General features: G+C 42.1%; 1 protein-coding gene and 1 long non-coding RNA gene across 7 annotated transcripts in view; one reads left to right on the plus strand and one right to left on the minus strand.

The window, feature by feature from the left end:
* Positions 1-1,195: 1,195 nt before the first annotated feature.
* On the minus strand, positions 1,196-6,486 carry LOC119704942. The gene is made up of 3 exons (XR_005258103.1): positions 6,300-6,486; positions 3,743-3,929; positions 1,196-3,268 (listed from the first exon to the last, which is right to left on the minus strand). It is a non-coding gene; the product is annotated as an uncharacterized LOC119704942 (long non-coding RNA).
* Positions 6,487-6,548: 62 nt separating this feature from the next.
* Positions 6,549-15,035, plus strand: part of RAB8B (RAB8B, member RAS oncogene family) — a 29,498-nt gene continuing 21,011 nt past the window's right edge. For all 6 annotated transcript variants that reach the window (XR_005258102.1, XM_038146723.1, XM_038146725.1 and 3 more), the window contains exon 1: positions 6,549-6,763. Coding sequence is in view for 5 of the 6 variants with exons in the window: in XM_038146723.1 (XP_038002651.1) it covers positions 6,640-6,763 (124 nt within the window). In the remaining variant the exon portion in view is untranslated. The remainder of the gene's footprint in view (positions 6,764-15,035) is intronic.

Below are 15,035 nucleotides of genomic sequence, written 5' to 3' on the forward strand. Positions count from 1 at the left end.
CAAAACTTATTTGAAAAGTTTGCCATGAGCACAAGTGAGGACGTAATTTCACAGAGGCATATCGCTCTGACAACAATATTCTCAAGGCTGGGCTTGGTCTCTCCAGTGCTGACACTATAACAACTTTCAAAATACTTTCCACCCCAAACACTTACATTATTCTGCCAGAATAGCCCCACGTGCTGCAGTGCTCCAAGCCAGTATATTGTTTTTCCTCCTCTCGCTGTCCCATCCTTGTAACACTGTAATGCTGTGTTAGCATTTTTTCCTTATGCGCTGGGGTGGTGCTGACACACTGATGGAGGTATTTTGGAAGTATTTCATGTTGTATCATGGGGAATTTATTAGGAAGGGCTCTGACTCATACTTTCCTCTGCATGCTGTCTTGTGAATCTAAGAACATAAACCAGTTACCAGCACAGAGTCAGTTCTTGTGTTTTAAGCTGTTCCTACTATCTTTCTGTCCTTTTCAAATGCATGTTATTTATGTGCAAGCAGAATGGAAAGAGGATAATTGCTTAAGGCTTTTGATTTAGTATCTGCAGTAGAGTTCTGTTTTTCTGTGGTAAATAAAATACCTTCACCCTGTATAAGGCACCACTTACAATAAAAGAGAACTTCTGAACTGCCATCCTTCTTCACCTCTTCCTCCTAGCTTTCCTTAGAGTTATTTCCTGCAAAGAGCCTCTGGAGCCTGGGGAAGACTTTAGAGTCGCATTAGAAATTAGCTTCCATGGAAGGAAGGGCACACAGGATGATCTGAAAACAGGATGTGTTTTGGACACATTCCTCTGGTTCTCTATTTTGGTTTTGCTTGTAGATTCATTTCCTTTTTGTAACAGCTTGTAGTTCAGTGACCTGCTGTATGAGTAAATTCTAATGGATTACCTTTAATCTTACAATTTAAACTTTTCTGAAGTGCACTCTTAAGAAAACAGAAATGCAGCACTGAGTTGAAGTGTCAGCTAGCAAGGAGAGAAATGCTGTCTGTACAACAGAGGTTTGGCCTACTGAGACACAGATAGATTCAGGTCTAAGAGAACAACTTCCTCTTTCCAGCCTTCTCCCAGCAAGCAAGGACTTTGATCTCATTTTAGGAAAAAAAAAAAAAAAAAAAAGAAAAAGAAAAGAAAAGAAAGTTTTTTCTGTTTGCTAGAATGACAACAGAAAAATTCCAAAAGCTGATCTGGAAATGTTTTAAAACAACATAATGACAGTTGGGTTTTCTCCTGCATTGCGAGGGTCAGTCTCAGGACATGCATCGTGGTGAGTTCCTGCTGGGCTGGGACATCCTACAAACCCTCACTGTGCACCTGCTGCCCCGGTACTGCTTTCTTCTGCTCCATTTGTGGTCTTCTGCACCTGAATTTGGGTAGCTTCTTAGGATTTCCTATCTGACAGCTTTTGGGAGGTTTTACTACAGAACCCTGGATAAACTGTCTGTGGTCACTGACAAAGTGTGTGGTTACTGATTTTAAACACCTAAACTCACCCTACTAATGCTTATAGTGGTTGCCTAGAATACTGAAATGGGGGTGGGTATCTCTGTAACACTATTGTTAAGAGCATTTAGATTTCTTTTTGCTAACCACCTTTAAGCTGCACTCAAAATAAGTTCACTTCAAGTGGTATGTTTGATCCAGAATGTGGCCTGTCTGTGGTTTTGCCGATATTGCAGAATTAGTTTTAATTGATTTTAAATTAATGGTGTAAACTGTGGCATGTAATAATTTGGTTTAAATACGCCTGTGCTCAGATAGTTTAGATTAGCAGTGGAAACTGAAGAAAGTAGACTTTTAGCACTACTGTAATAGCAAACTTTGAAATTAATGGATTTTACAGATAAGAATCTTACACTGTTCTTTCCTTCTGGAATTTAACTGTACATACTTTGTGTAATTTTTTTCCCAATAATGACTTCATTTAACTTCTTCTGTATAAAGTTCTGCAGTATATACACATGGAAAATTCATACATTTAGATCACTATAGTAAAGGAGAGTACTGTTCTTTGCACATTAAACCAATGCATTGATCTTAAAACTAGGAGTTGAAAGCAGGACCTATCAACCTATCAAATGAAGTGAGACAAAGTGTAGAATGAGCATTGAAGTATCCACCTTCTAGTGAAATAAGTGAAAGACTTATTTACTGGAAACAGGTAATAAGTGACTTTTTTTTAAAGGAGTGTCACATGATGGTTATCTACAGTAATGAATTCCAGAGGCACCTGCCAGAGTTTTTAGAGATACGCATCGAAAATATTATTATATTGGGTAGCAGAGTGCAAATCTAAGGAGCAAAGCTCATGTTAATGACTTGTGGTTAGGTGGCATTCAGGGCAGGACTGCCTCATAAGATTATTGTTGGTAGGACTTGGACCTGTTGATTCCAGTTAGTGCCAAAATAACAGGCTCTTATTTCTACCAACGTGTTTTAAACTCTGTTGTTTGTTTAAACCTAGTACTTAAGCAATTAAGATGCAGAATTTTCTACAATTTAGTGTACATTGAGAAGAGCTTCATTGAAAACAGATTTTCACACAGTTGTCTTTTTATCTAACCAGTCTCACCTTTGAACTAAAGGGGGAAAAAGGATCTTTGAAAGCTAGAAGTAAGGATGTCTATAATTTGAGAAATTCAAAATGAGAGTGGGAATGAAGTAGCAATATAATCTGGTTTTGTCTTTAAAATGTAGGTGTTGGTAAACAAGTGTTTCCTGGCTTTTTTAATGTATACGTAAAGATTTTTTAACTTAGTGCATATGCGTAACGGTCGTCATTCCCCTTTGCTGTTCCTATTAGTGCCTTTCTTGAACTGAGGGCTTTTTTTTACACTTCATCTACACTCCAGTGACTAATGGAATTCTGCCATACCTTGATTAGGACTCACCTGTTTATTGGATGAGCTTGAACTATGGTACTGATCTCCTTTTATGACCAGATGACCTGCTTAGTGGGTGAAGGAAGGGCCGTGCAGTCTGCCTGGACTTCAGCAAGCCTTTGGCACTGCCTCCCACAGCAGCCTCCTGGAGAAGCTGGCAGCCCATGGCTTGGACAGGTGCTGGGTTAAAAATTGTCTGGATGTCTGGGCCTGGAGCACGGTGGCGAATGGTGCCACTTCCAGTTGGGACCAGTCACTAGTGGTGTTTCCCAGGAATGAGTACTAGGCCCAGTCCTTTTTGAGGTCTTTATTGATGATCTGGATGACAGCAGTGAGGGCACCCTTAGGAAGTTCATGGACGACACGAAGTTGGATGGGAGTGTTGATCTGCTGGAGGACAAAAAGGCTCTGCAGAGGGATCGGGACGGGTTGGATCTGGGTGCCAAGGCCAGCTGTGTGAGATCCAGCAAGGCCAAGTGCTGGGTCCTGTCCTCAGGTCACAACAATCCCCTGCAGTGCTACAGGCTGGGGCAGAGGGGCTGGAAAGCTGCCCAGCAGAAAAGAGCCTGGGAGTGCCTGGTGACAGTGCCTCAACATGAGCCCAGGTGGCCAAAAAGACCAATGGCCCCTGGGCTGTACCGGCAATGGTGTGTCCACCAGCACCAGGGCAGTGACCGTGGTCATGTGCAGGGAGGCACATCCAGAGGGCTCCTCAGCTCAGGAGAGACATTGAAGTGCTGGAGTGAGTCCAAAGCAGGACAACAGAGCTGGGAAGGGGCTGGAGCACAAGTCTGATGAAGAACAGGTCAGGGAGCTGGGGGTGTTTAGCCTGGAGAAAAGGAGGCTCGGGGGTGAACTTACCACTGCTGAAAGGAGGGTGTAGCTGGGTGAGGATCAGGTTCTTCTCCCAGGGAACAAGTGACAGGCTGAGAGGACATGGCCTCAAGCTGCTCCAGGGCAGGTTTAGGTTGGACATTGGGAAGAATTTCTTCACAGGAACAGTAATTAGACATTGGAACGGCCCAGGGAGGTGATGGAGTCGTTATCCCTGGAAGCATTCAGAAAAGGACTGGACATGGCACTTGGTGCTCTGGCTTGTTGACAAGGTGGTATTTGGTCGAGGGTTGGACTCAATGATCTCAGAGCTCTTTTCAAACCTTAATGATTCTGTGATTCTATTCAGGCAAAATGGTAGGGTAGTAATTTAAGAATTGTAAAGGGATTTCAAATTCTGCTTTTTTGAAATGTACAAAACAGAACCAAACTGTTACAGTCCCATCTGCTTTTACATAGTGACAAAAGGTAAACCACAGTTTCAAATCTGTTCTGTTTCCTACATGTTCAGTGTTCCCCTCAGAGGTTCTCCTATGCCAGAAAATAAAATAATGGTTGATTTATTTGACTGAAATGCAATATAAACCAAATGTTAACTTGTCCAGTTTGGTGCAATAACAAAGACTGAGTTCCAAAGTGTTTTCATGGAACAGGTATCATGGAGGTGTGGTTATTGAACCTTAGCAGCTTTGATAGTACTTCTCAAAGTTTTACTAACCTAATACAAGGTATAAATTGGACAATTACAGGTTTTTTTCATATACTAGAAAATAAAAAAAAATGCAACCTAATTTTTATATCTTGTTTTTGAAGTTCATGGTTAAGGAAACATCTGTCCCTTGAATGTGGCAAACTGGCACTTTTCCATATCAGAACAGAACGCACCATCGCAAAGCACCAGTGTAATTGAAGAGGGAAGTAATTTGCATTATTTTTCTATAAAAATACTCTTGAGTAACAGATGGCGATCCCAAACATATTGCTCCAGAGACATATGAAAGCCTACGTGTTCCATAAAACTCAAGAGTGAATATTAACCCCAAAATTCTCTCTTCAATGCTGAAATGTGTTTGTGTAGTCATCTTCAGCACGGCCATAATTACAGTACACAGCAACTCATGTCTCTGAAAATACAGCTACAGGAAAATATTTCAGAGACTTTTTCATTTGCAGTTTCCTATAATCCAATTATTCATGTTAGACTGAAGTAATTAACCAATTTGGTCTGACTGCTTTGGTGCCAGGTTGCCATTATAATTTATAAACTCAATTATTGTAATAAGTAGTGTGACAACTCATTTTAACATTTAAACAGCCTGACTGCTAATTATACAGTATAAAAATGATCCAAGCAGCCATGTTTCCAAATTCTGGCCTGAACCAGGCAGAGGTCCTCAGGTGTGTTAAAAAAAAAAAAAAAAAAGAAAAGAATTGGCAATTGCCCCCATCCTTGATTTGCAGCATTCATTCTCCTCTATCAGATGATATCCAGGTCTTTCAGAGGTCTCAATCAAACAATTATTATAAATAATTTCTTATTTTTTCACTTGAATTATGATGAAGCACATAAATGTACAGATATAAAATTAGATTTTGATCCAATTAACTGGAAATTAGATTAGCATTCATGACAAGCTCTTGCTGAATTCACCTTGCACAGAGTTTTACATCACATCTGTCAATGGATTTTTCATTATTTGTTACCACAAACATGTTGGCTGGGACTACCACCAAATTGAGACCCTTAACGGGGAAAATTTGGATAATTAATAACTAGGAGCAGAAAACCTTTTGCTTTTTCAAGGATTATAATGGCTGAAGGTATTTGTTTGGAGTAATTCCTCATTGCACAAATACAGCAGTAGCCAGGCTTTAGACCAGCTTGGTCCTATTTCACCCCATCAAATTGTTGTTTAATGTCATGAGGTGATTTTTTGTGTGCTTGTAAGAGGCTGACCATGTATGAGAGAGCTTTAATATTCAAAAGTAATTTTGTTTGATTCTCTATAAACTCAGTATAAATATTTGCCAAGTTAACACACGTACAAGAAAAAAAAAGTGGGGAAGGACAGTAGGCTGGGTTATAACTAATAGAAACTTTGATGAATGATTTGGGGAAATCTTTTTCCTGTTTTTGCTAAGAGGGAACTGAGAACTGTTCTAGTGATTTATAGTGTTGGAGGGTTCTGTTCACAGCTTGTCTGAAGGCTACAATTTTTAGGTTAAATTAAAGCAGTAAGTCCTTGTTGTTATTTTGAAGTGTTCCAGTAGTGCTATTTATTTTTACAGTGCCTTGCGACATCCTGTGGGGAGCACACTATAATGAATACATAATGAGGCTGCCTCACACCAAGAGATTATTAGTGGAATAAAGATGGGGGAAAGCGTTTCAACTGTTCTAGAGTAGCTCTCTTGTTGTAGAACACCCCCGTTTGCAGCGTTACGTGAGACAGCGTGAAAATAAATCTGTGTTGCGCGCACAGGTTTCTTTCGGAGTTGACGTGCCCAGGGCAGCATGTAAACATCTGAGGTTACCCGCTAGACTCACTCATTGGCGACGTGACAGCATTATGCCATTATTTACCTCGAACACGTAGCTACGTGACTCTGCTTACAGCTCCTGCTAGGTTCAAGCGAGAACCGAGCCCCGCGGGGTCGCGCAGCGGCAGCACCGCCCGGAGCGGCCCCCGGCGAGCGCCGCGCCCGCGGACCACAGTCCCCGTCGGGCCCGGCGGTTCCGGCGCCGTGACGCGCCCGCGGCGCCGCTTCCTCCCTCCCTCCCTCCCTCCCTCCGCCCGGCCCTGCTTCCCTTCCCTCCCTTCCCTTCCCCGCCCTCCCTGCCGGCCCTCCCGCCGGAGTCCCGCCCTCCTTCCGTCCCGCGTTCGCCCCCTCCTGCTGCGGCGGCGAGCCGAGCGCAGGCGAAGATGGCGAAGACTTACGACTATCTGTTCAAGCTGCTGCTGATCGGGGACTCGGGCGTGGGCAAGACCTGCCTGCTCTTCCGCTTCAGCGAGGACGCCTTCAACACCACCTTCATCTCCACCATCGGTGAGGGGCCGCGCCCGCGGCCGGGCGCCGCCATCCCGGCGGGAGAGGGGTCCTGCCCGGGGCCGAGCGGGGAAGGAGGGAGGGAAGGGCCGGGGGCACCGCCCGTGCCGGGGCCGCGGTCCGGCCGTGCCGGGCCCCGTGCGGGACCAGGGGCCGGGGGCAGCGGTGGCCCAGCGCTCGGGAGGGATTGTCCGGCGGGGGAAGGTGCCGCGGCCCTGGCGGGGCCCGCAGGGTGCGATCCGCTCCTGCGGCGGCCCCGGCGCCTGCCGTGCCCGCCGCAGCAACAGTTGGGCCGGGCCGGGCCGGGCCGCCGCCGCTGTGGGGCCGCCGCCGCTGCGGGGCTGCGCGCCGAGCCCGCGGCCTCTCCCGGGGCGGCCGGAGCCCGCGCCGAGCCCGCAGAGCTGCCGGCCGCGGGCAGAACCGCGGCTCCTTGGGCGCTCCCGGTGTGGGGCGTCCCGTGTTTAGGTGCAGATGTTCAGAAAGCGGCGAAGGGCTGCTGCAGCTGCATGGTGGCGGCGGCTGAACGCTCTGGGCAGGTGGTTCGACTCTCGGTTCTTCCCTCCACACTTCTAATGCATGTGTGTACTCACGGTTTTGAGATTTACAGTAGTCACATTCGAGCTCCCCAGTCGACTATAGAAGCCCCTTAGCGACTCGGTGGAGGAACCTCCTCGACAAATGTTGGGTTTTGTCCTAAATTTGGTTGTGAAAATGGGTTTGTTTCTAAGCTTGGCTAACCTTTTTTAATGGCAGTGAAGTGTGATATATCAAAACAGGTAGTTGTGACTTATATTTTCGTAAGATTTGTCAGTTTTAAAATACTCTGCTGAAATAAACATTAACAAAATTTTCAAGACCTTCACTGAGATAGAATTGTAGTTTCAACTACAGTGTGGCATGACTTGAGATTTCATTGTGGCATGACTTGAGATTTATGTTCAGCTTCTTGTAGCTGAGGTCACTTTTAAAGTGAAGTACACCATTTTGGGGATGAAAGGGAAAAATGCAGTGGAGGTTACTAGTATTTAGAACGGCAAAACTAATGCTGACTTTAAAAAAACAACCCTAAGAGAATGAGTAGACTCTCTTGAAAAGAAATTGCTTTAAAGATATGTGAAATAGTGTGTAACTTGTTTTATGTTAGCCTAATGCCCTGTCCTTCTCAGATGTTTATTGTGTTGAACTTGGTGCGCAAGGAAGAAACAATCTTTATTTAGGCACATGTGATTGACTAAATTAGGTGTGGTGTCATTTCTAATGCTTTTAGAACAGGTTTTTTGCATTTTTCTGGCACATTTCTCTCTGCAACCATTTTCAAAATGCTGTATCAGTAACACCAGCTGATTAAGGCCTGAGTAGCATTTTACCTTAACAGGTATTAATCTGTACCTGTGGTAGAATAAAAGGCTTAATAAACATTAATAAATGCTGTAGCATTAAAAAAAAGAAAAAGCCTACTTTGGTACTGTGCTGCTTCTTTATACTTCTGAAGAGATAGCTAACATAAATGGGTGTGTCTTGTCTTCCAACCATTTTCTTGATGTTTCTTGTACTGCTCAGCCCCTTGATAGATTTTTTTTTTTCCTCACTGATTCACTTTGAAGTCTTGAGGACTGTGAATATGCTGTTGTCTTTTCTTACCTTATTCAGTAAATATAGGATTTGCTCTCATTTCCTTCCTTTATATTTGTTTGTGCGAGGGCCTTCTTTTCAAAACAAGTCAGCTTGAAGAAACTTATTAATAACTGAGGCATACTTTTAATTCCATAGGTAATAGTTGTGATTTCACAGTTAGGTATTCCTCCTTATAGCTCTAGTCCCCTTTTATTTTTTAGCAAAGGACCTCCAAGCAGGAAAGTTGACAATGCAGGAAATAGTGAAACTGTTCCTAAAAGTGCTGACCTATGCTCGAATAAAAATACTTGGTGTTTTTTCAGTCTTTGTTGCGGATTGCATGTGTTACTTGTAGGTCTGTCATGTGGCTGTAATCTGTTCTTGAAGGTACACTCCTGTGCCCTTTTTCTATTCTCAATTCTGGTTGATTTTACAGTCATAACTGGTCCATCTGATGAGCTTGGGGGAATTCCAATTTTAACAATTCTGCTTTTTTTTCCGTGACCGATAAGTCATAGTTAACTGTGCTGTGGAGGCTCAGGGAGGCACAGGGATGCTGTGCTTCTCCCAAACAGGCTGCCCTGCCAGTTCAATTTTCGAGGTCCTCAGATGAGCATTTCTCATTAAATCCACGGAGTTTTCCTGGAGTATGAGCTGCCAGGCTGTTTGGTTTGTATGTTCTCCATGAAGTGGATCCTGCAGTAGGGTGGTACTTATGATGTGTGTTCAGTTAACAGTGATTTGTGATATTATGTGCCCTCAGTTCTCTGGTGTGTCTCTCCTAACAAGACCAGACTTGGTTTTACTGTAGAAGTCTGAGAAGGCGTATGTTTGAGATGTGTTGACATCAAATTTTATTGTTTAATCTTATGTACTTACATGCTGTTTGTGAGATGAGTCATTTAGATTTTTTTTTTTAAACTATGGTGGGGTGAAATTTTTGCCAATTTTAACTTTTTTTCTTGGATTTTAGGTCCAGAAGTTAAAACACTCTGTGTTGCCATGATAAAAGGGTCCACATCATATCCAAGTACCTGATAACTTCCTTATAATTTCCCACTCCTATTGTGCTTTAGTAGTTTCACCAGGGTTAAACTACGGCACTCCAGTCACCAAAACAATAGAAACACTTTCCAAAAGGAAAAAAATTAAGTGGGAGGGAGATATGGAAATACTGTTTTATTATAGAATAATTGCTTTGCTTCTCCTCAATGCTCAGATTATAGAAATAAGTCAGTAATGAATTGTAGTTACTTTGTCATTGTGCATGGTGTATTTGTGTTATACTTCACAGATCCCCTTCTGTTTTGCTGTCATGCAAAATGTGCCTCTAAGGCTGCAGCATCCATGTGGATTGCTTGGAGGTTAGGAAATGCTCCTTTGACTTTTCTCCTCGAGACTTTGGTCGTGCTGGTAACCATAATCAACGTTGGACTGGTTCAGACAGCAGGGACTTCCAGCCTGCTGTCCTGTGGCCAACAGTTGCATAAGAAGTGTGATACAAGTGCAATGCATATGTATTCATAATTCATCAGACTTCTTTTATTCTGTTTTTGGGTGACTGTTGGTGCAAGAGCCTTCCTTTGTCTTCACTACCTGGCATAATACCTTCAGCAGATTTTGCTACCCATGATGAGAATTGAGCCAGTGACCTTTGGATTATTCCAAGCGATGTATTTTCACTCTGTAAAAGCACAGATTGGCCGTAAGCAACTTCAGACACGACAGGTCCTTGTCCTTCAGCACCTTTTAATGTTTTATACAGGGCTCTGTAGCTCTGTTAGGCTTCCTGAAAGTGCTGGCAAGGCATAATGCTGCTGTGGGCCCTAGTGAGGATCAGCTTTTCACTGTGAACATGGGATAAAACTTTTTTTTTACAATGGGAGTGTGTTATGTAAGGTTGTGTAGTTTAGTTTGCTTTCTGGGTGGAAACTTCTGCTTTTGCACATTACATGGAAAGTAAAATGCAGTTGAGTCAGCTCATTTTCATATTTAACAACTCCTAAAGCAAAGCTTATCTTGGAATATCTCATGTGCATTTTGCTAATAGTTTCAGTGCGATACACAAGAATCAGAAGCATTAATTTAGCTGTTTCTAAGTATCTAATTTGCTGTTTAAGTAGTGCTGTCTGGTAAAACTGGATTTGGTTTATCATTTGAAATAATAAGGTTTATTTTTTGCATTCCTTTCAGCTTTTTTGTATCAGCTGGTTTCTATGAGAGTAAAGTCGAATCTTTGTAGCTGATAGCATTTCTGATTGAGTACAAAGCCTTGCTGACAGAAACAAAATTTGTCGTATTTATTTTTTTAATCCAGGATTATATCAGCATTTGGCAGGAAGTTGCTCACAAGATAGTACTGTATCTGAGAGTTGAAACCATTTGTTGATTTTACAGAAGTAACTTTTCCTTAGTCTACATCTTCCAAAATAGGACACTACTCTGGCAGGCAAGCACATGTATGCTGACCTTTGAACACTTCGATGAAAATCCTTTGTCAGGCAAAATTACCAGCTTCCCTTTTGCAGTGAAATTTCCATGTCTGTAATGTGTCATGGAAATTGTTTTCGCGTATTGAAGTCAAATCACACCTCATTGAATATTTCTACTCTTCTTCACGGTTACTTATTTGGATGATGGACATGGACTGATTGTTGCTTTCTTGGGGTTTGGGTTTTTGTTACCCACGCTCCCATTAAGCTGCAGCGCTTCCTGTCCTTAGTCAATCAATTTCTTTTGGGCTTCTCCAGATGGTCGGAGCTGTAGAAGAAAACACATCAATGATAGATGAGCAGGGAAGGGAGGGCAGGGAAGCATCAGGGAAGCATTGTCAGGAGTACTTTATTAATGGTCATTACTACAAACTGATTGTCATCTGGACTTTGGAGTGACTGAGGTGAGTGCACTCACACTCAGGTGGCACAGTTCCACGGATCTACAGGGTGGAAGTGTGTGTTCAGGGCTTCTGGGGTTTGGGTATCTCTTTAGGACAGGGTTTACATGGAATAGGGGAAACACTTTTGTGGAGTTAAATACGAAAGTGGAAGAACAATTCTGTTTTCAAGGTCAGTGGTGGGTGGTCAGCAAGATGCTGTCCTGGTATTGAACAGGAAGTTGTAGCTGAAGGTATTGCAGGTTAAAAGCATTGAAGTTTGTGTGTCTTGTAACTTTAAATTTGATACTAACACCTAGCTGGTAGCAAAGGACATCTTAACTTTGATTTTTGTCTGCTGGTGAGGTTGTATTACCTTACTGTATTCTGCAACGAGCCAACAATGGAGTGGAGATTGTTTGGCTTTCATTAGAAATGCTGCTGCAGCTTTTGTGTTGCGTGTTTTACTCTGAAACAGTGTGACAGATGTCTGAGTGTTGATGCCTATTCCTAATTGGCAGATGGAGGTCTGTCTTGGTTATGTGTTACTGGTTATTTGAGTGACAGGGGGGCAGTTTCGAGCTGCCTTTGTGACTTGGTTTGAATGCAAAGTTAAGAACACAGACTAACTTTGAATAAGGGTAGGAACAAATGTCTTGGTTGATGGATACAGGCTGTGAGAGAGGTATTGAAGACACAGCTTTTGTTTGGGAATTTTTAATGTACTTTTTAGGATGGATTTCCTAGTCCTTCTGTAGTAGAAATGCATCCTTTTAGTGGAAATACATCTTAGACTGTCTTACTTCAGAAATTAACTAACATTCATAATAATAAGAAGAATAACACATGCAGTGTTTGTAATGATGGTTTATTTCATGTTTTGTGGTAGAAGTTACATGGTTTTAATTCAAAGGATATTGCTTTTTATCTTTAATTGGATGTTATGGTAGCTTAAGTGTCAAGTCATCAGGCTGACTAGATATATAAAATAGCTCTGATGCTTTGCTAACATGGATAAAGTAGGACTAATAGTAGCATCAATAAAGTTGGGCTGTGTCAGGCTTTTGTACAGAGTTGGGATCACAGACTCAGGATATCCTGAGTTGGAACGAACGCAGAAAGATCTAAGAGTTCAACTCCTGGCTGAACAGACCAAGTGCCCTCAGCTGTTCCCCATAAGGCTTCCCCTCCAGACACTTCACCATCCACTTGGCCCTCCTTTGGACCCTCTCTTGAGCTTTCTTTCTTTTACTCTGGGACCCAAAACTTGACCCAGAGTCTTTTAGTTACCAGACTTGCAACTCAAAACCTAGGTCAGTGACTTCCTGTCCCAACAGAGGTTGCAGTGGGTTGCAATTTAGTGCCTTTTAGATGGTTTTTGACCAGTAATTGCATCTAATATCAGTTTAATCTTGTGGTTTATAGTAAACTTTCCTGGTAAGTGTAAGCTATGACACTTTTGATTAGATTGTACGTAGTTAAAGGCAAGTAAAGTACTGCATGTGTCAGAAGGCTTCTATTCTAGAGAACAAACAGTTGACCAAGTTTAAGACGTGTTAATTTTGCTGCCATTGTGTAGACTCTTCTGCTTTGGACACCAGAGGGAATAAAACCTTGATGCTGAATGTCCATGGCATCCTCTCATATGTATGGCAACATCAAAAAGCATGTCAAGCAGGCTGGTCACTAGTAGGGGTCTGGCTCCACATCTGGAGATTGGGAAAACCAGGCTGAGTATAAGAAATTGGGCAAAGCTGAAGTGTCTGTCAGCAAGGGAATACATACACTGCTTCCCCTCCCAACCAAATCCTCCTTCCTTCCACCTGACAGAGAGGAATAGCTTTCCTTTACTGTGTCAAAATATCTTGTCTGTATGATGTGACTTCTGCTGGGATTAAAGATGTTGTATGTGTGTCAACCCAGGCATGGAATGGAAGAAAAAGAAACAGAGTAACTGCCTGGGAGAATTTTTCTGGCTTAGCAGAAATGATGTAGAAAGGAGTACTTAGAACATGCTAAGCAGGAAAAGCAAATGAAGAAATTAAAGAATGAATTAAAGTTAATTCATTAAAAGAACCTTGCATGATGTAGGAGAAGAAAACAGCTGTGTGCAGGAAAGAAAAGTGTGACCTTTCTTAGTAAATTAGGTGGCTGTGCCTGTTAGTGTAGGTAGTAAAAACCTTTCAAAACAAGGCCTATTTTGTCCTTCATGTAAGAAATTAAAGCAGCCCTTCTTCTCTCATGTCCTTAACTTCCCAAATGAACCAGCAAATGACAAACCAAAACCACCCCATGCTTACTTAACCCCATGTTAAAACATGGGTTTAAAAAAGCCTCTGATGAAAATGATGTTTTGGGGCTGCTGAGAGTGCTGTCTGTAACACTAACTTCATTAACTTTAAACATTTTGCTTTGATTTTTTGGCCTGATTTTGCTGTCTTACTAGGTACTTTGTACACTTGCTTCTAACACAACTGTATTTCAGACTCTAACTGAAATTCCTATATTAGGTTATTTATTTTAACAAAGATTGCTGGATGAGACATTTTGCTCTTGGATCCTTTTGGACAGAATGCCAGTTAAAGCCAAGAGCCAAGCCATGTGCTTTTTTTTTGTCCTCTGTACTGTTTCTTCCAGTGTAAGCAGGTCTGTGCCATCTAAAGTGAGCAGAGTGTTTGTGCATTCCTATGAAACTTCCAAAAATTTCATCGCTTCTGTCTTTACATTGGTCATCTGTAATTTACACCTGCTCTAACATTATCCAATTTAACTAGTTTTTATCTCCGATGCTTTTGTAGCACCCCTAAACTTATCAAGGAAGTGTTTGGCAGTATGAGTTGTTGGGCTGTAGCATACAAGGTGTAGCATACCCCTGTCCATACCGAGTGTTCCCGTGGTGTTTCCCATACCTGTGTTAAATCTGCAGCTGATGGGTTTGTATGTGGTGCCAGTCACAGGCAGGGCTGGAACAGAAGGTACAAAGTGCATTGTTTGAACTGTGTGAGGGCATCTTATCTGTAAGTAGTCATGGACTTGCCAGTTCTTGCTTTGCTTTGTGGATCCTGGGACACTTGGTGTGCTCACTTTCCATGTAGCACCTCTTCTGTTTTAAGCAAACAATGTCTTGGCCCCCCAAAATCTTTATTTCCTCACTCTGAACAACCAGTTCATGTAGACCCCTGAAACTTTTAAGAGGCTTTTTAAAGAAGAAGAGGCATCTCCATTTCTCACTGGCCAGACGTACAGATGGACCAGGACCAGAAATTAGGGAACAAAACCAATCCTAGTCTTTTTGGCCTCTTCTTGTTGTCACAGCTGAATAAAAAATGAAATTTAAATCGTGGTAGCAAGGCAGTATTGAATGCATGAGACTTCTTTAATAAGCCATTTTCTCAACCTTTTGGATTCTTAAGATGCTAACTTTGGACAAAATAATTCTTTTTGTCTTTTTCCTGACAGCAATATTCAGTTAGAGTTATTTTGGTTAAAGACATAATTTTTTGTGTTTTCTACACCTACAAACATAGATAATTTACAGGCAAGAGATTCGGGATAATTTTTTTTCCTGTTCTTGGGAGTTCCACTTTGGGGTCAGGGATTTTTTATGCTTTTTTTTTTGTTGTTGTTTTACCTATTAATTTATGCTTTTGATAAGGATCAGTCACATGTCGTCTTGTATTAAGAACTGGACTTCAGGAAGAGGAATCAAATTTTTGTATTCATAAGCCACCTTCAAGATGGGGAAATCTGGTGTTCTTACCTGTTAGAGCATGTGGCAGAGATTTT

This window comes from Motacilla alba, chromosome 10 (genome assembly GCF_015832195.1).
Source record: "Motacilla alba alba isolate MOTALB_02 chromosome 10, Motacilla_alba_V1.0_pri, whole genome shotgun sequence".
NCBI classification, from domain to species: Eukaryota; Metazoa; Chordata; class Aves; order Passeriformes; family Motacillidae; genus Motacilla; species Motacilla alba.